Source organism: Misgurnus anguillicaudatus, chromosome 3, assembly GCF_027580225.2.
Source record: "Misgurnus anguillicaudatus chromosome 3, ASM2758022v2, whole genome shotgun sequence".
NCBI lineage: Eukaryota > Metazoa > Chordata > Actinopteri > Cypriniformes > Cobitidae > Misgurnus > Misgurnus anguillicaudatus.
The window spans coordinates 8,924,293-8,950,081 of NC_073339.2; the positions used below are offsets into that span (position 1 = coordinate 8,924,293).

General features: G+C 36.8%; 1 protein-coding gene and 1 long non-coding RNA gene across 9 annotated transcripts in view; one reads left to right on the top strand and one right to left on the bottom strand.

Annotated features, from left to right (window-relative positions):
* The window catches only part of fam13a (family with sequence similarity 13 member A), a 53,962-nt gene that overhangs the window by 15,410 nt on the left and 12,763 nt on the right, over positions 1-25,789 (top strand). For 6 of the 8 annotated variants that reach the window (XM_055204502.2, XM_055204508.2, XM_055204501.2 and 3 more), the window contains 11 exons: positions 1,850-1,988; positions 3,132-3,218; positions 4,062-4,154; positions 7,211-7,303; positions 7,999-8,186; positions 13,591-13,632; positions 17,819-17,857; positions 17,960-18,127; positions 18,579-18,729; positions 24,725-24,768; positions 25,010-25,037. In XM_055204502.2, the coding sequence (XP_055060477.2) occupies positions 1,850-1,988; positions 3,132-3,218; positions 4,062-4,154; positions 7,211-7,303; positions 7,999-8,186; positions 13,591-13,632; positions 17,819-17,857; positions 17,960-18,127; positions 18,579-18,729; positions 24,725-24,768; positions 25,010-25,037 (1,072 nt within the window). The remainder of the gene's footprint in view (positions 1-1,849; positions 1,989-3,131; positions 3,219-4,061; positions 4,155-7,210; positions 7,304-7,998; positions 8,187-13,590; positions 13,633-17,818; positions 17,858-17,959; positions 18,128-18,578; positions 18,730-24,724; positions 24,769-25,009; positions 25,038-25,789) is intronic. The other 2 variants (XM_055204503.2, XM_055204506.2) reach the window with 2 other exon arrangements.
* LOC141358941 (uncharacterized) overlaps positions 1-25,789 on the bottom strand; it is a 49,108-nt gene that overhangs the window by 10,028 nt on the left and 13,291 nt on the right. Inside the window, exon 2 of the long non-coding RNA XR_012365489.1 lies at positions 2,005-2,071. This is a non-coding gene — a long non-coding RNA (uncharacterized lncRNA). The remainder of the gene's footprint in view (positions 1-2,004; positions 2,072-25,789) is intronic.

The window sequence follows — 25,789 nt, forward strand, 5'->3', positions numbered from 1 at the left end:
CTGTTCCTTTAACTTAGTCAACATAGCCAAGTTATTAGTGTTGGTTTGTCAATTGCGGCCGGTTACAGGAACTTGCAAGTACCTTTCCAGTTGCCTGCTGACAGAGAAATAACACCGTCACTATTTATACATCAACCGGCCAGAACCAGGGAATCCCAGACGCCTCAGCATGTGCGTTTGACAGCTCCGCATGAGTAAACGTGTGATGATTGTAACTTCAGAGGTAGAAGTGACAAAACCATTGCCTGTTATAGCCACATACCTCTCATGTTTCTATGAACAGAATGTTCTCTTTGTCACAAATAATTAAACCACAAATACAGCTGTCGGGAAAGCACTCCGTGACCCTTTACAGTAGCAGCGTTTACTGTACTGTTTATGACTCTTTATCATGAGACCAATATCTCTGTAGCCTCAAGACAAGGAATATAATTTTTTGTGTTTTGTAAGAACTCAGTATTGCATGTGGTTTTCAGGAGAAAATACTGCATGTTTTTTTATTATTTTGTTACTATTATGTAAAAAGTACTAGGGATGCCACAATTCTCGATATAATGAGAATGCGTACGACCTCCATGGTCCAATACACAATTATGAATTGCGTTTTTTTTTCTCGGTCTAATCGTCCAAATCCATACATTTTATTATTATAAAGAGATATGAATATGTAGTGTAATGTACACACCATAAAGTGATAATTCCCTTTAGATTCTTAATGAAAGCTACTGTACCGCAGTACTGTTAAGTTTAATTGACTTGGGTATAAATACATTTATTTAAAATGGCCAATTTATGTTTTCATGTATGTATATTTTCCAAATTTATCAAAAGTAGATTTTTGCATTTAGGTCAAATAAAGAGAATTGCAATAAAAAAATCTTAACATCTCACTATTCCTGTCACCTATGCATAAAATAATGTAAAAACACTAACCGAACCGTATTAAACCGTAAAGTAACTGTATTGAATCCCTAAAAACCAGTACCAGCACATCCGAATGTTGCCTATATCTCATGTTCTTGTTCATTTTTTTATTTTGTTTGTTTGTATCAATGCTGTGCGATATCAAACCAGTAAAAATATCGCAAACGTGAATATCGCAATGGTTTGCGATAAATTGTCAATTTATTTGTAATACTTAAAAAAAATTAACATATGGTTAAAGTTTTAGATTGATGCGGATAATATAGTATCTGGCACTTGGATGTCAGTTTTAATATGCGTGTGTGCAACTGTGCATGATAGCGGTGATATTTATTTTATTTTTTGTTTGTTTAAATTGCTATAATGTATGATGTGTGTTGTTTTGTTTAACTGTTCACGTTCAGAAGCTGTAGTGATGATTTCTTTTCCCAGAAACATGAAGATCTCAGATGCAAAACCCTCTTAAGTGGATCTGAAATGTTTTCTTATAAATTAGTATTTTTAATCAGATCTTACAAACCATTATTTCTGAATGACCTAAAGCGAATTCAAGCGAATTTTAAAGTGATGAATTTGATGAATGTATAATACGTCACGAGAACATTTGGTTAATATGGCATTTAGATGCTTTTGCATCTGAGCTTTTGCTGGTTATATAATTTAAAAATATATTTAAATAGATGTTAGAAAACTAAACATCTTATTATATAGCGAATTATTTACCGTGTTAACACATATTGCATTTCCCATCAATATTGCACAGCCCTAGTCTGTATATTTATTGCTTGCTGCTGGTTAGGGCTGAAAAAAGGGTCACGTTTTCCTGGTATCACCAAATGCTGATTTATGTTCGTAATCTGGCAGCACATCCTAAAAGTGTGAACTGTGGCCTGTAAAGAATTTGTGTGTGTTCTTTTCCCTGCAGTGTGTCATCTGGTTTTGACGGGATACAAGAGCAAAATATCTGTAATAACATCATGTCCAAGCTGATTCAGAACTGCAACACTATCTTCAAGTCTGCGACCGAGATCCAAGAACAAATTTCAAACATCATTGTTGTCAAAGTGAGTGTTGACTTACGTTTTAGTCCTGTCAAGTATGACGAACTTTTACTCCACCTTCCTTTTGTTGACATTACATTTTAGTCCTGTCAAGAAAAACAAATATAAAAATAAATTACTGAATAACCTTTGACCCAAAAAATAAAGGTATCCAGTATCAAATGCAAAAAAAAACTATGGATAACCCAACTGTTAATTTCGAATTATTGCTAATTTGCTATTAAACCATAAAAAAATTAAGGATGTGATTAAAGCCTGAAGTATAGTTCAGTTTTCACGCGTACGTGACGGTCATCAGAGTAGTATGCGCATACTGTGTGCACACCGCCAGATTTTTGTAACTGGCGTATACAAAGCCAAAGCGCAGTAACTTCGCATTTGGTCAAAATTTTTCTCGGTTTCAGTGTTTGCGTAGTTACTGCACTTAGCGTTTGCATGGCAGTATAGTATGTAGGCCAGGAGAGGTATTGCAATTTGTCGCAATGTCCATGCATTGATCATGTGTACGCGTCAAATAAACTATGCTTTGCAACACTGTGCGTTTGACTGCATGTACGATCATGTAAAAAACAAACTATACTTCAGTCTTAAGTAGGGGCACGACTAATCAAAACAGTGGTTAGCACTCGTGTTGACCCAGGTTGCTTGGGTGGACTTCAAGGGGCGGTTTCCCGGACAGAGTTTAGATTAGGGTTTAGACTTAAGTAGTTTTTACAAACATACCTTACAAAAAACAATACTTGTGTGCATCTTGGGACAAAACAATGGCACTGATATATGTTAAGATACGTCAGTGCCAAATATTTTTAAATTAAAGCACCTCAAACATGCATTTTAGTCTGGGACTAGGATAAGACATGTTTAGGAAACGGCCCCCCAAGTGATGTATATTTCCCACACCAAAGTATTAAAAGCATGCTTCACACTTTAACACATGGCAGTCGGTTTGCTGTAGCCTAGCGTTCACGTGACCTTGTTTTGTTTTGTTTCTGGTTATGGCTACCATCTTATGCCCACCATCAATAAGCTTGACGTTTGAGTTTCAAAAGATAAAGGTCATCTGCACACACGTTTTGTTGCTGTGGGTTGGTGTCAGTGGGTACTGGTGATGTCATGGGAAATCTAAATGTATTGTTCTGTTCCCAGGAGGCCGACACAAACACCGAAAATGCCGGAATGTCACATTATTCTCCCGTTCCCAAGACACACGCTCTAAATCTCAAGAAAATGAAGGTAGGGGCGAGAGTGGCAGTACGGGTGTGTTTCCACAGTTGCGTGCACTTACAAAGTGAACCATGGGAAATCCAATGACATAGCATTTCTGAAACACCTACAATCCAACAACACTAAGCTACAGGTCATAAGACTCAGCTTATAGCGTAAGCCGAAGGATGCGGGTCTGAAATAAACCAAAGGCAATTTTTTAGAGCCATTTGGCCGTTAAACACTCCTCACTCTCCGTTTACACTTCTTGCTGACTTTGGATCAGACTCTTGTGACCTTAATCCCAGTTTGTGATGTCTTTGTCTTTCCGATGTATTAAAGTTACACCCCTGAGGGTAACACAAAAGGTGGTATTGTGGACTGCAGGATGTGTTTGCTTTTGAACCTTAGTAACAACTTTCATTTAAAAATGAAAAAATAATCTTAAGGATCTTGTGCCAACAGAAATTTAAAGTCGTAGCTTACGATCTCTATAGCAAGCGGAATGTTTTGTGCATATTTTTTATGTTGTCCTGTAATGAACGATTCTTAGAAATTTAACGTATTAATTTTGAATGTGGTTTCTATGATGGCGGTCATGCGTACGTGCTCAGAACTGTACAGCCCTGTCTATTGGAGACGGGCTCGGTCTGATGTTTGTGTATGTTCTCTCTATGAACCAGCGTGAACTGTGACCCTCTTAAATGACTGGCATGACGTTTTCATAACAATAATATTGTTTCTGTAGATTGTAGCTTTTGTATGGAGGTGCTTGTTTAACCTCTGATCCTGAACAAGCACTATTATAAAAAAGTTAATTTTATTTGAAATGTAAAACATTGTAAAAATTGCTAAACACGGTTGTTTTATTAGGCCACACAATGCACTTCAGTCGAAAATACAAACTCCCCAAGAGAAAGACTGTCAAGTCCAGACAACCCTAAACCCGTGGCAAGAAAAAAGAAGGTAAGTACATTTCGTACATTTTAATGTATCCATCTGTAAAAAAACATCCAGTGGTACAGAGTAAATAATATAATCCATAGTAGTAGGCTATGGCATAGGATTTGCACCTATGCATAGGCTACAGCCTACAATTGACGCAGAAGTATAAATTGGGCTTTGACCAGAAGTTTGTTAAGTTTCAAACCGCATTGCGGCTGCCAGACATTAAGACTTTTCTAATTTGTAAATTTCTTCTTCTTCGTAAACATTTCGCCATCTTCCCAGTTCCAGAAATAACTTGTAAGGTCAGAACACATATGCAGTGTTAGCACTGAAACCCAAAACTATCGAAAGTCCTCTGTTTACATAGACATAGCGTGGTGGTGCTGGTTAAGCAGAGTTTAACCAGATAAGGCCTGCAGGAGAACGGCAAAGTGACGTCGCAAACAGGCTGAGAATTGCTGATGGAAAAATGCAATGGGAATTTCATGAAAAATAAGACCTTTTCCTACAGAGGAGACGTTTCTAGTTACATCAGGGGTCAATGAAATCATCGAGCGAAAACACATTGCGTTGGCCGAACTCACTCTGGTTACCGTACTTCGTTTTGGAAAAAGCTACATAGACAAACAGAACTTTATACATTAGACATCTGTTGATATCTTCGCTTTTCATATCAAACTCCGGTCCTGAAAGGTCACTGCAGACTTTAGCTCCAACCCTGAAACAGGATTATTTGAAGAAGACAGTCATGTTGAGCAAGGGTTCAACCTAATTGTGAGTGATGGTTTAAGAAAAAAATGTATTTAATGTCATTTATTTTTACTTTCTTTTATAGCATATTGGTTTTTAGTTGAATATCGGTTATTGGCACTTCGCCATTTTCTTACTTTGGACTTGCACTTGCATGCTGTAAGGTTTCATGTTTTGTTTGAATGTTATGATCAATAGCTGACACATGGTCACAGAAACAGCTTTGCTTATCATTAACCTTGACCAAATAAGGGTCATAGGTCAAAGATAATTTACAGTTAGAGAGACCTCAGTTGTCCTCCACCTGGAATTGGGATGGTCTTAGGAGTCAAAAAGGTTCAAAGAGTTTACAGCCTTTCCAGTGTAGAGAGACAAAGATACGGTCAGGTATATTCGTGACGCCTACCTTCATACAGGTAAACCCTGAAGGTTAAAGCCTCACCATGGTGCAGTGGAGTTTACATTGGGGTCATACATACACCTTGTACATATTAAGTATAGTCCATAATAGTATATCATTTTGCATACCCTTAATTCTTAATACTGTTATGTTGTGATAGTTGTTCACGAGTCTCTTGTTTGTCCCGAACCATCGAAAGTCCCCTTTTTTTGAGAAAAACATCCAGGTCTTTTGTAGCATTTTTTGCATTTTTTCCAATAGTGAATGTAAGATTCATCTTATTACACTACAACTATTAACAAAACATGCAAACATTCAGTGATGCTCAAGAAGCCAACATAATACATAAAGAGTCAGGGGTATGTACACTTTTAAACAGGATGATTGGTATAAATTGCCAATAAACTCAACAATTATTTTCAGGGATGCACTAAATTTTAGGCAGTCAAAAATTTTATCAGTATTTAGGACAAAAGAAAAAATGGCTGAAAATAAACTTTTAAAAAAAGTTTGATTATTTTATTTGTTTGTAGTACAACTTATATTTATTAAATTAATGAAGTTAAAAAAGTCTAAAATAAAAAAAATACACAACCGGTTTATAACCGGTATTTTTTGTCTTTTGGCCATGCGCAGCCAAAGTTTTTGGTTCCCGCCCAGAATTTTCATTTCAGTGCAGCACTAGTTATTTTGTTGTTTTATGGTAAAGTTTCGCAGAATGTTGTGGTTTGAAATGCAATTTAGAAATGAGCACCCAATCTTGGATCAAAGATTGGTTTACTATCAATATTGGATTCATTTCCAAAAATGAAATTTCTCTAAATTACTCGCGTTTCTTATGCAGGTTTTAAACCCCTGGTGGTCCGTGGTTGAATTGCAAGGGGTTTGTGAGTTCATAAATATTTTATTATGATAAAATCATAAAATGTAAATAATAATGTTCAAATTAAAAATTAAAATCATACACTTACTATCAAAAATATATATTTTATTTGTTTAATCTGCATGTCATGTGACTATTGCACAACATTAGAATATATCAGAAAGCGAACTTGTGCAAAATAGACAGACATGTTTGATGTACCAATAAAGGTAATATGTTAACACTTTACACGCTAGCCTTTTTTTTTAAGGTTCCCAGCCAGCGGCAGCACATTTCATGATTTTCACAAAAATTTAATGACTTCCAGAAAATGTTCTTCTTTAAATATATAAACATACCAGTGGCGGCTCGTGACTGCACTTCCGAGGATGCGCTAATTCATAATAAGTGTTCGGATTGTCACGTGTGTGGTTCCTTTTTCCAAAATATGTCATGCGTGTGGAGAGATCCTGTGTGCATCACGTGTTTTGTCAAAATAAGTGCCTGCTGGAGACATGTCAAAACCGTTTATGATAAAAGAGACGCTCACGTTCCCTAAATACACGCAAGACACTCCCTTAACACTAAACATTGATTACGCATGAGATTGTGCGAGTATCTGGCACACGCGAGCGTCTCCTTTCAAGTTCAGGCACTTATTTTGTCATGACACGTGATGCACACATGATCTCTCAAAGCGCAGAACACATATTTTGAAATGACGAAGCACACACATGACAAGCTACATACATGTGACGAACTTCGCATCGCGCGCTTCAAAAAAAAAAGAAGTCACCAGCCACCACTGAAACATACAATATATCAAATGAATGAACAGATCCTCTGCTTTAAAAAAAATAAAAAAAGTTTCATCCTAGCTCAGAGATCAGATTCAGAGCAATCCTCAAAACATTCACGGACATACAACTGTTTGCCTTACGGCGTTATGAGGACCGTTCATGAGCCCAATTCACTTCCATTGTATTCTTTTTTCCTACTATGGAAGTGAATGGGGCTCGTGATAAGTTTGGTTACAACATTGACTAGCTGTTTTTTTTGCAGGTCCCTCAAAGCACTCCGCATGAAAACGTAGACGCTCTTAGAGAAAGCGAGTCGAGTCCAGACAACCCTGAACCAACGCCAAGAAAAAAGAAGGTAAGAATGCACCAAAACATGCTGTGTGGCCTAAAGTCAAAATTTGTCTTTTCATTTATGGCCTCTTATGGTTTTTAACATTTCCTAAAACACCATAATGTCCAGTGGCTTTGCGTGATTTTAGGTCACCGACCGCTTTAAAAATAAAATCACTCCAATTCGTTTAATGCAGTTCTCAATAAAACAACGATTTTCCTGTGGCGACTGCATCATTAGCACATTAACGCATCAATGCCCAGGTCCTTTCCACTGGCTCTCACAGCAGCTGTGATCAATAACATCCTCTTTACTATTCAGTGTGTTCAGGGTATTACCTACTGACTGTCTGTGCCCTTGGACTAAGTGGGTTTAACAGCAGTTTAATTCTGTCGCAGTTTGTGATTTAAGTGAATTTGGTCATCTTACCTGTGGTTTAGTACAGTAACAAGCTACACAGGTCAGTTAGCAAACTTTTATAATTTGCGTATCCGTCAGGACGTAGCGTTCTGCATCATAAAGCGGCAATGAGTCGATCTGAATTTGATCTGGCTCTTGTGCGGGTGAGATTTTTCACCTATTCCACTTATTCATCCGGTTTTCGGCATGTACAGCCTTTAGCGGTAACCAGGGTAAGACAAATGTGAACATGGCTAGGTTGTTTTTGTATTTCATAGCTAAGGTGATATTTGACCACCTTCTGTTCTTTTATCTTTTAGGTGAAGAAAGTAAAAACGGATTCTTTTCCTCAGCCGATTCCATCTGGGGATCCTGTCGCCAGGCCTCTGCCACATCTTCCAGACAGACGATCAGGTTCTGGAGATCAGTTTTCTCTGCATGCTTCAGACAGCATGAATTTGACCTCTCATGCTTCAAAGCCAACCAGATCTACAGAGACCTTCAACAGGTCAGTGTGCATTGCTTGGAAATTTGCAGCTATTCAAACCGACACATTTTAATAGATCACCTTGATTTCAAATCAGCTTTACAGTAATAATTTTCATCTCCATAAAAATTATGTAAGCATTGGTTATTACACACACGTTGCAAAGCCGCAGAGATGACATATTTTTGTAGGCAAAACCCCGAAGCAAATTAGCGTTTTAGTACTTCCTATTCCATCCTCACGAAGTTTGAATTGGGTTTTGATTAAGCTCCATAAATAAAATCTTGGGTTAACATAAGCCTAAAATGTTTTCACAACATAAAACACACCAATAATACCCTCACTCATGACTTCTTAAAGCTTTAAAGTGTCTTTAAAAGGACGATTGCTATCTAGCTTCTACATGGGACTGCTGACTTTCTTTGGGACTTTAATTGTCATCATGCATGAAGATCTAAAAAATAATGCAAGTCGGGCACAATTCCCAACACAGGTTCAACCACAGAGTATTTCTTTATGAGGGAACATGTTTTTAAATGCATTTAATAAAGTTTGAAAGAACTGTCAAAAGCTTGCACGGTGATGAAGTTTATGTCTGAAGAGACCGTGCTGTAGTTTACTTGTAGCCTATTGCTGCGTTCACACACCAGCCGCGGTAGAGGCGTCCAGTGCAAGTAAGTCAATGTGAAGATGCGTTGACGTGCGTCTGGAGGTCTCGTGGCGCGAATCAGGGCGTTTAGCGCAGTAGACGCGTTTCCGCCTCATTCGCGTGTCTAGTTCGCGCGAATGGCGCGAATTGAGCATTGCTGTGGCAAACGCGCAAGTTGAAAAATGTGAACTTTGGCGGAAAAACGCGCTAGGTTAACCAACCAGGAGCTTGCAATGACTAGAATTTTACGCGTGTCTCTCACGCATGATTGAAGCTATTAAACTCAATATTTTCAAGCGGCAAACTAGACGCTGTACACGCGAATTTGAAGCCTCATACGCGGCTGGTGTGAACGCACGGTAAGGTTAGCTTTACATTTCTAGTAAATGCATTTCCTAGACTTCAAAATTTATAAACGTTGTGTTGGACAAAACGTGCCAGTGTCAAACTTTTGTTAAACACAGTTTATTTTTAGCAATACTCCAGAAGTCTTTAAAAAAATGAATGGGCTTTTTGGCAAGGGAGACAGTGTTCCATTAAGTTCTGGGTTGACCTACAAATATATGGTTTTAATCTCTAACCATGGTATGTAGTGTTATACATATATGTGTATGTAAGCAATGTAGAGCAACAAAACAATTTCATATCTGTGAAGCAATCTTTACAGTCTACAAATATAGCCATGTGAAATGTTATCTTATCATTGTGTTAAACTATTCCTGTGTCTGCTGAAAAATTGCCTGCTGAAATTACGCTGAATATCTTTATGGCTGAGCCAAAAACAGTCTTTGCTGGGAAAAAGTTTGAAATTGAAAGCACACAATAATCCAGTAGTTTAGGTGTGAAAGTTCTGAGCTGCCAGTCGTTCAGTATTTTCCCTGGCATTGTTTAGTGCTACTTTACCTTCCCCTGTTTAGGATAGATGTGTCATGATCATGTCAGTGAATATTTTATTACGTACATTTTTCCTGTTAATATGCGTTGTAAACCGACAGATAATAGGATGCTAACTAAAAGTTAAGAGTTTATGGCTCGGATGGCTGATTAGGAAATTAATGAAACGTCCTTGTTATTGAGCTGTCTGACTAACTGAAGTATTATAAACAACATTAAAAGATTAGCTGTCACAAATTCGATTGGTTGTTATGGATGACGAATTCCCAGGTGTGATGTTCATGCTAGTATCAGCAAGGTACACATTTTTGGGCGTTGGCATCAAACATGACAACCATGAAACCATGTTTCAGGTGTCTCGTGATTGTGTGATGCACATTTCAGATGAAGTACGCTTAAATATTCAGTTTTTATCAAAATTTTAAGGCAAGCGCGTTGCATAGTATTTTAATTCTTAGTATTGATATTAAAAGGAAATAGCTGGAAAATCGTTACTTCTGCAAAGTAAGATACTGCTTTATTCATGTCAAAGGAATAGTTTGCCCCAAAATGAAAATTTTGTCATTATTTACTAGCCCTCATGTCATTTGAACCCTCAATGGTTTCAAAATTTTTGCCTCACAAGAGAAGTTTAAATATTGATAATTTTCTTATAAAAATCGCATCGACTGCCCTTAGAAGGCCTTTATTTACCCACTGGGGCCCTGTGGATTACTTATGTGAAGGATGGACTTTTATGGGCTTCAAATCAAAAGCACACTACCATTATAAAGCTTGGAATAGGATATTTTCTAAAATAACTCTGATAGTGTTCATCTGAAAAAAGATAATCATATACATCGAGGATGACTTGAGGATGATTAAATCATGGAGTAATTTAAATTTTTGGCTGAACTGTCCCTTTAAATACTGTGTAACACTTCAAATACATTACACAAGTCGAGCGGAGTCATTTATTTAACAATTTTGGGTTATTTTGACGCTTAAAGGGTTTTCTGGTTACTATGGGAGAGAATGTTGACCGTGGTGGTAATCATACATTCCCATATTAACCAGAAACCCCCCAAACAACATTTTAAAAATTCTGTGTTTGGGTTCTGAAGAGCAAAGAGCATATGAGTGAGTAAATAATGATAAATGTTTCATTTTTAAACAAACTATCCCTTTATGTAATAGGAAAGTAACAACTTTGTTTATATTGTGTACTGTAAGGGTGAAAGTGTCTAATCATTTTATCTAAGGTATTGCATGTCAACAGCATTTCAGATACTTTGTTCATACAGGAAAAACTTGTTTGATGGCACTAAATAGATTGTTGCTTACATAAGCATTGATATAGACACGTCAAAAAGAGCAGTCATTAACGTGTCTGTACCCAACACATTTACATGTTATACTGTATAGGATACACCAACAAACTAGTTACTTTTCCGCATTGCACTCTGCCTTTAAGAGCCACACTGAAACATCAAAATGTAAATTTCTATTAAAAATGTCATGAAGCTATATGATAGTCCAGATGGTTTGTTTGACGTTGCTGTTAAATGTGAAGCTTGCGTTTGCCAGTGTATCTAAAAGTCCTGCTATGTGACTTCCATGGCTGTGTCTCACCTTTGTGCTACATATTAGTTGGATTACAGCATGCCTCAGACTCAGCAAGTTACACAGATCCAAGAATGGATTTAGTGAAATCTACTTAAATCTATGTTTTTAGTTATGAAAATATTCATTCATGTATTGATATTGTACTTTATATGCATTTGGCAGGCTCATAATGCAACTGAGATTTATATCTGTTTATATATAAAGCACAATGCTCCACCATTTGTGCTACAGAAAAACTTGACTTTTTCATGTGTACTGATTTAAGTTTTAAAGTCCCTGTGTGGTGAAAATTACTTTTTTTTGTCTGACTGTTTATATGTATGTGTTGTTTTTTAAAGGGACACTCCTTTTTTTCAGCCGATATCTGGGTCTGGTGCTAGCACTTTTAGCATAGCTTAGCATAATCCACCGAACCTGATTAGACCATTAGCATTGCGCTAAAAAATAACCAAAGAGTTTAAATTTTTTCCTATTTAAAACTTGACTCTTCTGTAGTTACATTGTGTACTAAGACCAACGGAAAATTAAAAGTTGCGTAGTTCTAGGCCGATATGGCTAGGAACTATACTCTCATTCTGGCGTAATAATCAAGGACTTTGCTGCCGTAACATGGCTGCGGCAGGCACAATGATATTACGCAGTTCCCAAAAATACCCCCCTGCCTTTGAAAGTTACTAAGGGGACTATTTTCGGCTGCTGCGTAATATCATTGTGCCTCCTGCAGCGATGTTACGGAAGCCCTTGATTATTACGCCAGAATGAGAGTATAGCTCCTAGCTAAATCTGCCTAGAAAATCACAACTTTTAATTTTCCGTCTGTCTTAGTACATGATGTAACTTCAGAAGAGTCAAGTTTTAAATAGGAAAAATATCGAAACTCTTTGCTTTTTGAGTGTGATGCTAATGGTCTAATCAGATTTAATGGATTATGCTAAGTTATGCTTAAAGTGGTACAGCCAGACCTGGAGATCGGCTGAATGGATTTTAAAACGGTAAAAATCAAATATTCAACTCTAGGGGAGCTGGAAAAAGAGCCTATTTTCAAAAAAAGTGGAGTGTCCCTTTAATATGCTTTAAAACAAACCATGTGAAAATTTATAATTTAACACCAATGCTGAATATTTTTTCCGTAAAATTGCAGTTTTAATGCTATTTTAAAGCACAAAGAAATTATTATTAGCGAAAAAACTTTAACATTTGCTGTTTTGATGCTCAAAGTGGAGTTTTAAGGGATACAATTTTCGACTACAGGGGGACTTTAACAATATTAACCCTTGCAGTTCTCCTCAGTCAAATAGTACTTTTCCATTATGTTTTGAAGCACGGTGCTGTCAAAGGGTCTTGTTGTTTGCTCGAAGAGGTCGTGGCCGAGCAGGATTTCCGTTTTGTAATTCATGACGGCAGTCATTATTTTAATACCCCTGTCAGACTGTGCAACCCGACTCAGGAATTTCAGTAAAGTGGAAAACTACTTACATTTACTCTGAAATTCCATAAGAAAAGTTACAAAATGCTTGTTAAGCTTGTGTTATACCCTAATTCCCTTTGGTTTATACTAGACATTTATTGGTGTATTGCTGTAACAGGGGAAAAAGACCCCAGTATATGCACACTCATTTACATAAGCGCATTAAATTCTGTTGAGAAGTCATGTGTTGTACTTTTTCACTTTTAGGATTCCTGTATAATCAAGACCCAAATCCAGTATTCGAGTGTTTCGATTTAGTGTAGCCACTGCTCATATTATTTATTTTCTTTCCTAAAGCGCACATACACTTCTTCCAACGGCCTTCATGGACATGCCGCACGTACTTATGAACAGCATGTGCCAACTTACTCCATAAATGGAGCTTACGATGATCCCAACATTTCTAGTGTTATCCAAACAAAGCAGTTGTTATGGATCATGATTATATTAGGCACTGTTGTTTTTAAACTCAATCCTCGTGTTTCCGGGAGATGGCGGATTGTTTTGTTATCCATTGCCATAATAATTCCCAGCAATTGAAAATCTCTGGAACATCTACTAGTTTGCACGTGTTTTGTTTTTGTTCGGAGCGGATGCATTTCGTTCGAGCTGTAGTAATTGCTGGAGACGAGGCAAACAAAGCTTTGAACTGTGGCACTAGGTGTGCATTGTTCACCAGACAAAAGAGATTTTAAAGACACTCGGACCATTTGCTTTAAAAAAAAGAAATGTTACGTGTACCCTGGGAAACACTGTGTATGTTTAGGGCTGGTTGATGACCTGTTTTATTTGCTCTCTGTTTATTCCAGCTACCATGAAGATGACAGACCAATATCTCCTTTCTATATTTGGTAGGATCTCAATTCATTTCTTTTTTGGTTTTCACAATTATAAAATGTGACCCTAGACCACAAAACCAGTCATAAGGGTACATTTTTTTAAATTGAGATTTATACATCATCTGAAAGCTAAATAAATATGGATAGGATAGGACAATATTTGGTCGAGACTATTTGAAAATCTGTAATCGGAGGGTGAAAATCGCCTTTAAAAAGTTTTCCAAATGAAGTCCTTAGCAACTTGTATTACTAATGATAAAAAAAATGTTTTATATATATTTACGGCGGGAAATTTTCAAAATATCTTCAAGAAAAACTATCTTTAATATCCTAATGATTTTTTTTGCATTAAAAAATTTATAATTTTGATCCATACAATGTATTGTTGGCTACTGCTACAAATATACCCATGCGACTTATGACTGGTTTTGTGGTCTAGGGTCACAAATGTTATTGTTGCCCAAATCATTACGCAACCCTGTACAAACTATGCCACTGATATCCACTCAGCATCACGTCTGAAACGGATACTTATGATTTCTGGTTTAGTTCAGTCTAAGCGTGATAGATCTGGATATTGAACCGCCCACTTCCTGTATGCTGACTCATTGCATCAGCTCAAGTCGCCTGTCAAACCAAGGCAACTGATACTTCACACGTTTCTCATGTTTACACCGTCACTCGTTTGACTCAACCCAGCCGTCGCTCGCTCCCTCCCTCTGACACGAGTGCTCAGATTGCTGATGTGTGTTGAATCACACAAGAGAAACTTAGTCATAGCAGTCAATTCAAGTCAAAGTATGTGTAAACATCCGTTTTGTACAGAACATACCTGTTTATATGTTTGTTCAGATAAGCAGTATGTACTGTAATTCAATCAATGATTTGAAAACATATTGGAGATGATTTGCCCAACCTCAAATATAATATAATATAATATAATAATATATTATATAATTCTAATAGTTTACTTACTTGAAGTAAAAAAATTGGTAACACATAAAAATTAGATTTTTTTTTTCAACTTAAATGTTCTCACTTTAACTTAGATTTTAACAATTGTAGTAATTTTAAAGTTAATCCAGCTTTCACTTTTTACAGTGTAGTACCTTTAGTTTAGTAACCTTTAGTTAAAGGTGGATTGTGTAACTTTTACAAGGATCTCTTGACAGAAATGCAATATAATATACATAACTAGATTACTAATGGTGTATAAAGACCTTACATAATAAACTATATTGTTTTTATTATCTCTGCTGCGGGAATGAGACGTTTTTATCTACATACGTCGTGGGGCTCCTTACATGGAAGTTGCCGTCATGTTTCTACAGTAGCCCTTAACGGACAAACTGCTCTACATAACGTGTTTTGTCCCTACGTTGTCTCAAACGATGACATGTTTGTCATGTGGCGGCTACCATATGCGATTTGAAATTGAGGGGTGAGCTGTTGTTCCAATTTGCAATACGACCACTAGATGCTGCTAAAATGTACACACACCACCTTATTATATGTGTTTGTACTGTGTGTAATTGTTATGTGTATATATAAATAAATACGCACACATACATGTATACATTTAAGAAAAATGTTTTTTAGATATATTTTTATTTATTTATATACAATATAAATTATATAAAAATATAAATAAATATATATTTACATGTAATTGTTTCTTAAATACAGACATGAATATATGAAGAGTTTCGTTGCAAAACGAGATAAATCCATTTTTTTTTGTCAAAACATGTTTATTATTATGTTATCATGTTATTATTTTGTTTTATGGTGCTACTTAGCTGTATTTTTTAAGTTATGAAGGTTTAAATCAAAACAAACCAACTGCAGTTGAATTGAAATTAATTGGAATGCACAACCAAAAAACAAGATTTCTGAACAATAAAAAAACGATGGTTATCTCGTTTTGCAACGAAACTCTTCATATACCTAGTAATTAAACAGATACAGACAGTACACAAACATATAATATGCAAACGCAAACTTTTATTTTGTATGCGATTAATCACGATTAATCGTTTGACAGCCCTACTATTTTCGTGTTTGTTCCTTTAAATGCAAATGAGCTACTACTCCTCACTCCCTTACCAAAAGAGACAGTGAGTACTTTCAGTTAAAATAGATCTGATTCCTGTAAATACAATCTGACCGTGGTTTCACACCAGCCGCGTTTGAGGCGTCAAATTCGAGTCTACTGCGTCTAGTTAGCAGCTTGAACATTTTGAGTTTACTCGCTTCATTGGCGCGTGAAATTCTAGTCATCAAGACATTCATGCGAAACATTCGTGTCATGGGAGGGGCATCTGCGACTCGCTTTCTGTAATCATGTCACTACTAGAGCAAGCTCCTGATTGGTTAACGCAGCGTTTTTTCCGCCATAGTTCACATTTTTCAACTCGCGCGTTTCCCGCAGCAACGCTCAATTCGCGCCATTCGCACGAACTAGACGCACGAATGAGGTGGAATCGCGTCTGCCGCGCTAAACGCCTCATTCACGCCGTGAGACCTCCAGACTTTAAACAAGTTTAAAGTGTGTTTACTTTACGTCAGGCCAGATAAATAATTTTAGTTAAATGAAGCTCTCACCAGCTGTTGTTACTTTTGTTCTGGGTTTTTAAATTGCTTTCTATCACTACATGTGTTATGTGAATTACTGCTGTGTTCCAGGCAGGTTTTTGAGCCCGTGAATTACGACTTCAAAACCACGACTCTATGCGTTCCAGGCAGTCTGTAACCGGTGTTTTTACAACCTTCTACCTGTGAAAGTGCACTGGAACGGCAGTCAAACCTGTGAGTTCCCACCCGTGAACTCGTACTAGATCGATGTACTCCCAGTTCAGACTAGTGGTTTTGAAGCCGTCATTTACGGTTTACAGGTTGCCTGGAACGCAGCATAATACTTAAGGCCAGGTAAACCTTGCAAAAGATTTAATTTAAATAATTACAACAATGTGTGAAATTATTTTATGAACAAACAAAATATATGAGAATTAAATGTCAAAGCCCTAAAACAGGCAATTAATCGTCATAATCGGCACAATTTATTAGAACCGTCAGCCAAATTATATAACCGTGACAGCCCTATATATATATATATATATATATATATATATATATATATATATATATATATATATATATATATATATATATATATATATATATATATATATATATATATATATAAATTATTATTATTATTATTATTATTAATTGCAATAGAGACATTTATTGAAGAAGATACAAGATATATAGGACAATAATGCCTCATTAGTCTCCTTTAAAGTGGGCACTTTCCTCTTATTCCAATATATATTAAAGTTTGCCTTTCTCTGCTGGCATGAGACTAGATTTGTCAGATGATTTTATGATAAAAATGACAAGAGCCGCATTGTTAAAATAACACGACTAATACCCAGACTTTGTTTCCAAAACTCTGGTCTGGGGTTTTAATACCAGCCTTACATCTTGGCGCCCTTGCCTTTGCTTGTCTCCAACAACCGCCAATATACATAAGACTGACAAAACTCATCAAATCGTCTTTAGTCGCCTGTCTCTTAACTCACAACTGTTCACTGGCCTATTCTAGCCATGTCATCTTGGATTACATCTAATGATCATTTCTGTTAATAAAGACAGATCATTTCTGTTAAAAAATAGCTTTGTCCTCTGTGTTCCCAGTCAGTGAGTGGTTAACCGGCAGTGACCCTGAGGACATAACTGTTGTGTCTGGAGTCACAGCCTATTTCCGGATCCAAATGATAACGCTGCTATTTATTCCTGCTGTGTCACTTTCTGGCATTCTCTTTCTAATCCTTCCGCATTAAGATTTAGTTTTTACAGCCAATCATATTTGTTTGTCCCATTTGGGTGGTCTGATCAGCCAATAAGAGATTTCCGGGATTAAAAACAAAAGCATGCTGTGATCAGCACAGAGTTTTGAGAACCTACGATGGTTTTATCAAGAAATGAGACGCTGTTTCTAAAATTATATTCAAAGGACAAAGTGAAATAGTTAAACTGACTCATCATGGTCGACAGAAACAACTGCTTAGAGTCTAAAATGCAATATTTAGGCAAGAATATAGTTGTGGATATCTTATGTATGTATGTGTATATATGTATGAATATATGTATATATATGTATAAATCATATTTATTTATTATTCCCTCTCTTTAGCCCACAGATCTCTGGTCAGTGCAGACCTGAGTTAACACAGTAAGTAATCACATAGAGTCCTCATGACGTCAACTTGCTTATATTAGCTAAAATATTGTTTCAATGGATTAGACAAGTGTCTCTCTCTCTCTCCTTCTCCAGGTTTCTAGAAAATACCATTCGTTCAGCGGTCGAGCAGCACCTTTTCAACGTGCACATGCACACAGGTCAGGGGTCGGATGGCTTGGAGCCGACTGCCCACTGTTCGTCTCCTTCAACGACGGCACGAGAAAGGCGACGACATTTACGAGAACAAGGGGACAACTTTAGGTACGATCAGGTTTCTCTTGAAATACAGCTAAATGTCCTTTATTCTGATAATGGACCGCCACATGATTAGTTTATCAAGATGATGTAATCAATATAGTTCCAGTTTTCCAGGTCATTGTTGAATATCTTTGTTGTTTAAGGTATTTGCAACCCTAAACTCCCTCCCCCCACAGTTTAAGCCGCAATTCACACCTGCTTCTGAAACCCTTTAGCGGCTCCCCAACAATTGATGGGTTTCTTAACGTTGTCGTGAATACCGTAAATCTCAAAATCTCACAAATCATGTAGATAAAAACTGCATATGTGACTAAAAACTAAAAGAACGAAGTGCTAATACGATCAGAGATGAGATGATGCAGGTGTAAAAAAACTAGATTTGTACACTTATGCTTTAAGCTAATATGTCTTTCGTTAAAGGACAAGTGCAGAAAGTTTGTGGTGTTGTTTTCAGGGTTGAGGGAGATAAAGAGAACGTCCCGTCTCCTGGTGCGAGGGTCACAGAGCCGGGCGAGAGGCATCTGGTGTCAGAGACCCAGAGGAACAGGAAGCCCAAACACAGTCTCAGGCTGACTGAGGTGTCTGACAATCAGGACGCCCCCTATGTAAGTTTGTTTATTTGCTCCTCATGTTTTCCATTTCATCTCCATGTCCTTCTCTATTTTTTTGTGGAAGCAAGCAAAGTTGCAGTTAGTATTGCTCATTCTTGGGATTAAGGGTAAATTGGATAAAAATCTTGGTATACTTAGTTTAATTTTGGAGCACTTATATTACATTATATCTTATAAAAATGGGCATAATAAGTCTCAAGTGTGCCAAGAATGTGTCTGTAAAGTTCCAGCTAAAATATCACGCAGATTATTTATTATAGCATGTCCAAAATGTCCCAATTTGGGTGGGAGAAAGACACACTATTTTCTAGGGCTGTCAAACGATTAATCGTGATTAAATCGCATACAAAATAAAAGGTTGTGTTTGCATATTATATGTGTTTGTACTGTGTGTAATTGTTATGTATGTATGTATGTATATATATATATATATATATATATATATATATATATATATATATATATATATATATATATATATATATATATATATATATATATATATATATATATATATATATATATTAGGGCTGCAGCTATCGATTCTTTTTGTAATCGATTAATCTAGCACTGAATCGATCGATTAATCGAGTAATCGGATAAAAATTTTGTGTGTTTTTAAACAACCAAAACAAATAATGCATCACGAAAATTACTTGGCTGTAAAATGTTCAAGCATTTGGCTTTTATTTCTAAAAAAAACCCAGAGGTATTTGGCTCCAAAAAATAAGCCTATTTATTTCAATTTTTCCCATTTAGTGTTTATAAGTGCCAGTGCCAACAATTAAGCACTTTAATTTATTAATATGCACAACAGGTTTCATGCTGTAATCTAGCCCTGACATCAAAGTAAATATCTGGTTTATGTACATTTCTACACCTGCAGCATTTACCATGAGGCTACTAACATATAATATATCATTTCTGGGGTAAGCCTATTTGCTATGGTAACAACCTGTGTGTGTGCGCGCACGTGACACCTGTGTTTGTGTGTGTGCACGCGTTCTGTGCATGAGGAAGAGTGATACCCCAGTCAGACCAGTTGCTTCATTGCAATAGAATGCTGCATTTGGTTTGTATCACTTGCATTGCGGTGCATTTTAGGTTAAGAATCTGTTCGAAAAATCACAACATCACGTCCCGCTGTATACAGTGAATGCATGATGAAATTATTGTTGCGCGGCTACATAAAAGTTTAAGCATACGTGATGCATTGCGCGATCGGTCTGACTCGCGTGAGAGAGAATAACTTCCTTATGTTAAACTCCAATAAGACAGAGATTATTATTATTGAATAAAAATATGTCAGATTACAAGTTGCCCATATATGATTGCACTGTGGTGCCGTTTCTTGGGACACACACCTGTAAAGTGCATGCGTGTGTGAAGGGGTTCTTTTTTAAGCTATATACTCTCCTGCAATTGAACGTGAATACGTTAACTACTTAAAAATGTCAACGCAAACATCATATCAAGTCAAACCACATAACGACATCGCTACAAATACAGTATGGGATTAAAATCAGCGGAAGCTCCGTTACCTTGTTTCATCGACGCTTGGTGTAACAGCAGTGGATGTTTTCGGTTCAGATGCTGAATGTAATGTAATGTAATGATCCCAAACTTTAGACATTCTCTCTCTGCCGTTTATGGACATATTCGCTCCGCCATCGCGCCAACTAAATTCAAAATGTACCACGCGCTATGATGTGTTCCTGAACATTGAACAACGGTCCGTGTGAATCAGATCTCGGCGCGTGTAGTGCGCGTCATAGGAATTTAACGAGGCTTCGAGGCAGACTTTTTGCCTCGAGGAATTTTTTGAATCGAGTAACTCGATGAATCGTTTCAGCCCTAATATATATATATATATATATATATATATATATATATATATATATATATATATATATATATATATATATATATATATATATATATATATATATATACACACACACACACACACACACACACACACACACACACACATAAAAAAAGATACTTTTTATTTATATGCAATATAAATTATATAAAAATATAAATAAATATATATTTACATGTAATTGTTTCCTAAATACAGACATGAATATCTACATAATAATTACACAGATTCACACAGTACACAAACATATAATATGCAAACGCAAACTTTTATTTTGTATGCGATTAATTGCGATTAATCATTTGACAGCCCTACTATTTTGGTGTGTGTACCTTTAAATGCAAATGAGCTACTGCTCCTCACTCCCTTACCAAAAGAGACAGTGAGTACTTTCAGTTAAAATACATCTGATTCCTGTGAATACAGTCTGACCGTGGGTTCACACCAGCCGTGTTTGAGGCGTCAAATTCACGTCTAGTTTGCCGCTTGAACATTTTGAGTTTACTCGCTTCATTCGCGTATGAAAGCCGCGTGTGAAATTCTTGTAATCCAGATATTCACGCGGAAATTCGCGTCATGGGAGGGGCTTCTGCGACTCCACTCGCTTTCTGTAATCACATCACTACTAGAGCAAGCTCCTGATTGGTTAACGCGGTGTGTTTTTTTCCGCCAAAGTTAAATTTTTTAAACTTGTGTGTTTCCCGCAGCAATGCTCAATTCGCCACGCTAAAGGCCTCATTCGCGCCACGAGACCTCCAGACACGCATCAACGCGTCTTCACATTGACTAAATTGACACATTGAAATCACTCGCGCTTGACGCCTCTACCGCGGCTGGTCTGAATGCACCATGAGACAATAGTGTTTCACTAATGAGATATGGAGGACAGCGTACAACTCGCTGAGGGCAGAAACTATGGTAATGCAGTAAACCATGTTATGACTGTGGGCGGGGGGCTGTATCAGTGTGACATCACATTAACAAAAGAATCAAAATGGCATGTCTGTACACAGAATGCATATTTCACTAACCATAGACATGCATTTAACAATACCCATTCACCTCTATGCCTTAAGTGCAAAACACATGTTGGCACCCTCACTCATTGTTTTTGGTCATGTAATCAGTTACAAATATACTAGACCAAGATTGTATTTGAAATGAGTAAAATCTTTGGTAAAGAGTTGGTTTTGGATCCTCTATTGTTGATCCTCAGTTTAAAGCTTTGACTTTATCAAAGAAAAGAGACTTTACAATCTTCTCACATTTGTATCCAGGAAAAACATATATTGAGATGGATAAGTGATAAGACTCAGACTATATCTGGATGGCACAAGATTTTAATGGAACTAATCGCATTGGAATATTTAACATGTTTTGTTAATGATCAACCAGATCATTATAATGTTTGGAAGCCTTATATCGCTAAGCTAGGGATTGATGTGTCAACTGTCGTGATGAATAGTTTTCCGATTCATGTTCCCCAAGTGAGTGCATGAATTTTCAAACTTTGTTTTGTACTACCACTGTGTATTTAGTGTGGTTATCCACTTAATTTTCAAGTATCTAATTTTTCTTTTCCTTTTTAGTGACCTAGGATAAATCTGCGTATTGTTCCTTTGCCGTTACCCCTTTTAATTATTTTTTTCTCTCTCCATCATCTTCTTCAATGATTATGGTTTATATTTATGTGTGTTTTGTTTTAAGGGCTCGTTATAGTTGTGCGTAGGTCCTATGGCGTAGCCGCACCGGCGTAGGTTCCACATCGGTTTTCATTTATACTTTTGCGTCGTCTTCCACGTCGACGTGCAAAAACACGCGCAGGCCGCTGGTAGGCAGTATCCACGCGTGTAACCAAAGTAGCAGAGCGACCGTCAAAGAAGAAGAAGCTTGGCAAGTTAACCCACAAACGAAGAAGAAACAGCCACTTGTTGTGTATGATTTGAGAAGACCAGCAATGATGGAAGTAAATAAACAGCAACTTTTGTTGCAGTTTGAGTTAAATCACTCCTCAACTTGACCATTCTTTGTTTTCACCGTCTAAATACCTATGATGCAGTTTTTTTACCTGACGGGAGGGGTTCTGGTGGACCAATCACAGCGCTTGCGGTCCGCGTAGAACTGACGCGCTGTTAAAATTTTTGCGAGGTGCACATCATGCTACGCAGAGCTACGGCGTAGAACTTACGCACGACTATTAATCGGGCTTTAGTTTAAAAATGTTCAATAAATATACTATTAGAAAAAAATGCCATGTCTAAAGAGACTGCTTGGTTCAGTAGAGATTAAAAAAGAAGTGGGTGGATTTTTTTCATCGTAGGGTGGTTGTGTTCACACACTGCCAACACACATTTATGTCCAAACAACACCTTGTAAATTTTTTAGCATAATAAGCCAAAATGTTAAATGCTTCCTTATTGGTAAGTCGCTTTGGATAAAAGCATCTGCTTGATGCATAAACAAAAATAAAATCTCATAGCAGGATTTGATATATAGTGACCAAAATTAGGGGGTGGGCTTTTTGATTTGGGCCAGGAAGCATCCACCTAGAACTCACAAAGCACCTTTGCAACCACTTAAAGCCAGGGTACACTTTTTTCCATGTCCGGCTTGTGCACGCACGCGTCCGCACAGCTTTTCCAAGTATACTCCCCGTGGCTACACGCGAATTGGACATGTATACGCAATACAAATAATTTCTTATTCCAATTACCCGTTTATGATTTGCAACATTAACAGTACATAAAAAAATAGGATAGATAAAGAAAAGTAGCAGATCCACCACTGCAAACAAAGTTTGGAACAAACAACAAGAAAGCAAAGAACAGAAATCAAACATTATGGTGACAAAAATGCTCCACAGCTTTCTGTTCTTGGAAGAAGTGAAAATAAATAAAGAAAAGGCGATGGTGTGTGCAAATGCTGTCTATTGCCTTGGGCAGCATGTGGACGATGCGCACGGATGGCCTTGGACCTCCTGATGATGAAAATGACGTCATGCGGATGCGCGCATATGCAGACGTCCCTAGTTTACCTTCACCTTTAGACGACCCGAGTGACCACACAGCAATGTAGTTTAAACTGCATTGAACCCCCTAACCACCAACCGCATGCCAGTACGGCAAAGCCCCTAGCAACATCCTGGCAAACACTCATAATGCCTTAAGCCAAGTTTTGTTTGAACAAGAATGTCTGTGAAATCCAGGCTAGTCTCATATCAAGTCAGTCATTGATTTTAGACTCAGTCAGTACTCATTCAAGATATCAAGGTTATTTTTCATACAATGTTCTTTACATTATGTAGGATGATTTTATGTAGAAAACCAAATAGGTTTTAGCTGTATATGATAAAATGTAAATCTAGTTTTGACTGTAATCCAGCATCTTATCTGGATATTTTAACCAGACTCTTAACTCTACAAGCCCCTCTTAATAAAATCAAATGAATGAAAAAACATCTTTTTATTGGGAAAATCCCAATATCATCTTCAGAAACAACAGTCGTTGACCTGTCCTTGTGTGAAGGTGTTTTTGTTATTAATTTTGAACAATACAACAAAAACATCAAAAGCATAAGAATTATGAATAGTAAAGTATAAATTTGCTGTTTTATACCACAATTATCCTGAAGTCCTTCACGTACCCTGTTGTTGTCATACAGTGCGTGTGTTTTTACGAGAGTTAAGTGTGTTGATGAGGACCTCTTACGTGCGTGCATGTGCAGATATAACCACAGTGTTCAGAGCCTAAAGCTGGTAGACCACAGTGACGTCCATTAAACACCATTACAGATGTTTTACTGTAGTAACGTCTCATTTTACTAAAACAACTTTACTTTGGTTTCACTAATGTTAGACATTGAAAAATAACAACGCAACCAAAAGGCAAAATGGAACTTGCAATGTTTTTATTACCTTGAAACACGTTTGCCTGCTTGTTTTTCTTTGTAGCGCCTTAATATCGTTTTGGTTTTAAACGGATGGTCGTTTATTGCCAGTGAAATTTATATAAATATCTACCACGTTTTACAAACAAAGTATATTATTTGTTTTTGTTTGGTTAGTTATGCTACAATATTAATAACAATAATATTTTTTCTTTTAGCTAATGGAATATGCTACAGAAATCACAGCATCAGTCAATAACAGGTATGTTAACACTTTACAAATATCACATGTGATTCCTCAGCTAATAATGAGAAGTGTAATATGAAAACAATTAACAAGTAAACATGAAAAACAGTTGCTGAGTCATACAGTACCAAACGGTGGAAAAGCGCCAGTAGTTTACTACTTTATCAATAACATAAAAATTTTATTACTTTATAACTTTATTACGACAAATAATTTCCCATATTTAAAGGTGACTATATATAATTTTTTCTTTCAGGAAAGACAATCAAAAGGAAAAGTACCAGGTATGTTTAGTTCATGTTAACATTGTGTGACGTTTTCTTACTATTAATACGTTTCTCGCATCTATTTCCTTATTCCTGCTTTGTGTGTGTTGGGTCTCACGTGTGAACTTGTTTTACTATGACTGTATGATAGTTTTGTGACGTGCCCTTGTGATCACAGGCTCTTGTTTGTTTTGGAGAAAATGTTGACATGCAGCATACTTGACTGGCTTTTTGTAGATAAGGAGCCTCTAGGAAGCGCTTAACTAAACAGACGTACCAAACAACATCTAGTGGCTTACGTTTTGGCAACATTGTTCTTTCTGGTTGAGATGTTAAGGCCGATGCGATCAGTGATGTTGATGACGTGCATTATCGGCCTACATCCCACATGATTTGAATAGAAAAAACATTTGAAATGCATTCAAGTATGCTGTTGGTGCTACAGTGAGAACATCCAGAATTTGTTGAACCATCACCTGCCCCAAATCCCTGCTGATGATCCATCTGTTATCTGGCAAAATGTCATGTCATCATGCCAAAACCAGAGCCCATCTGCTTTAGTGGTCTACCTGCACCAGATTATGAATCTCATGCGCTATGTAAGTGCTGATGCGGTATACACAGAATCCCAAAAAGAGCACTTTTATCCAAAGTAACATGCAAAAATTAAGAGTATCGGTAAGGAGAAAACAACATTAAAAGTGCTAATAAACTTCTTACTTTACTTCAACTATTGTTGTTGTCTAATGCAAAATGTTGGCACCAAAAAT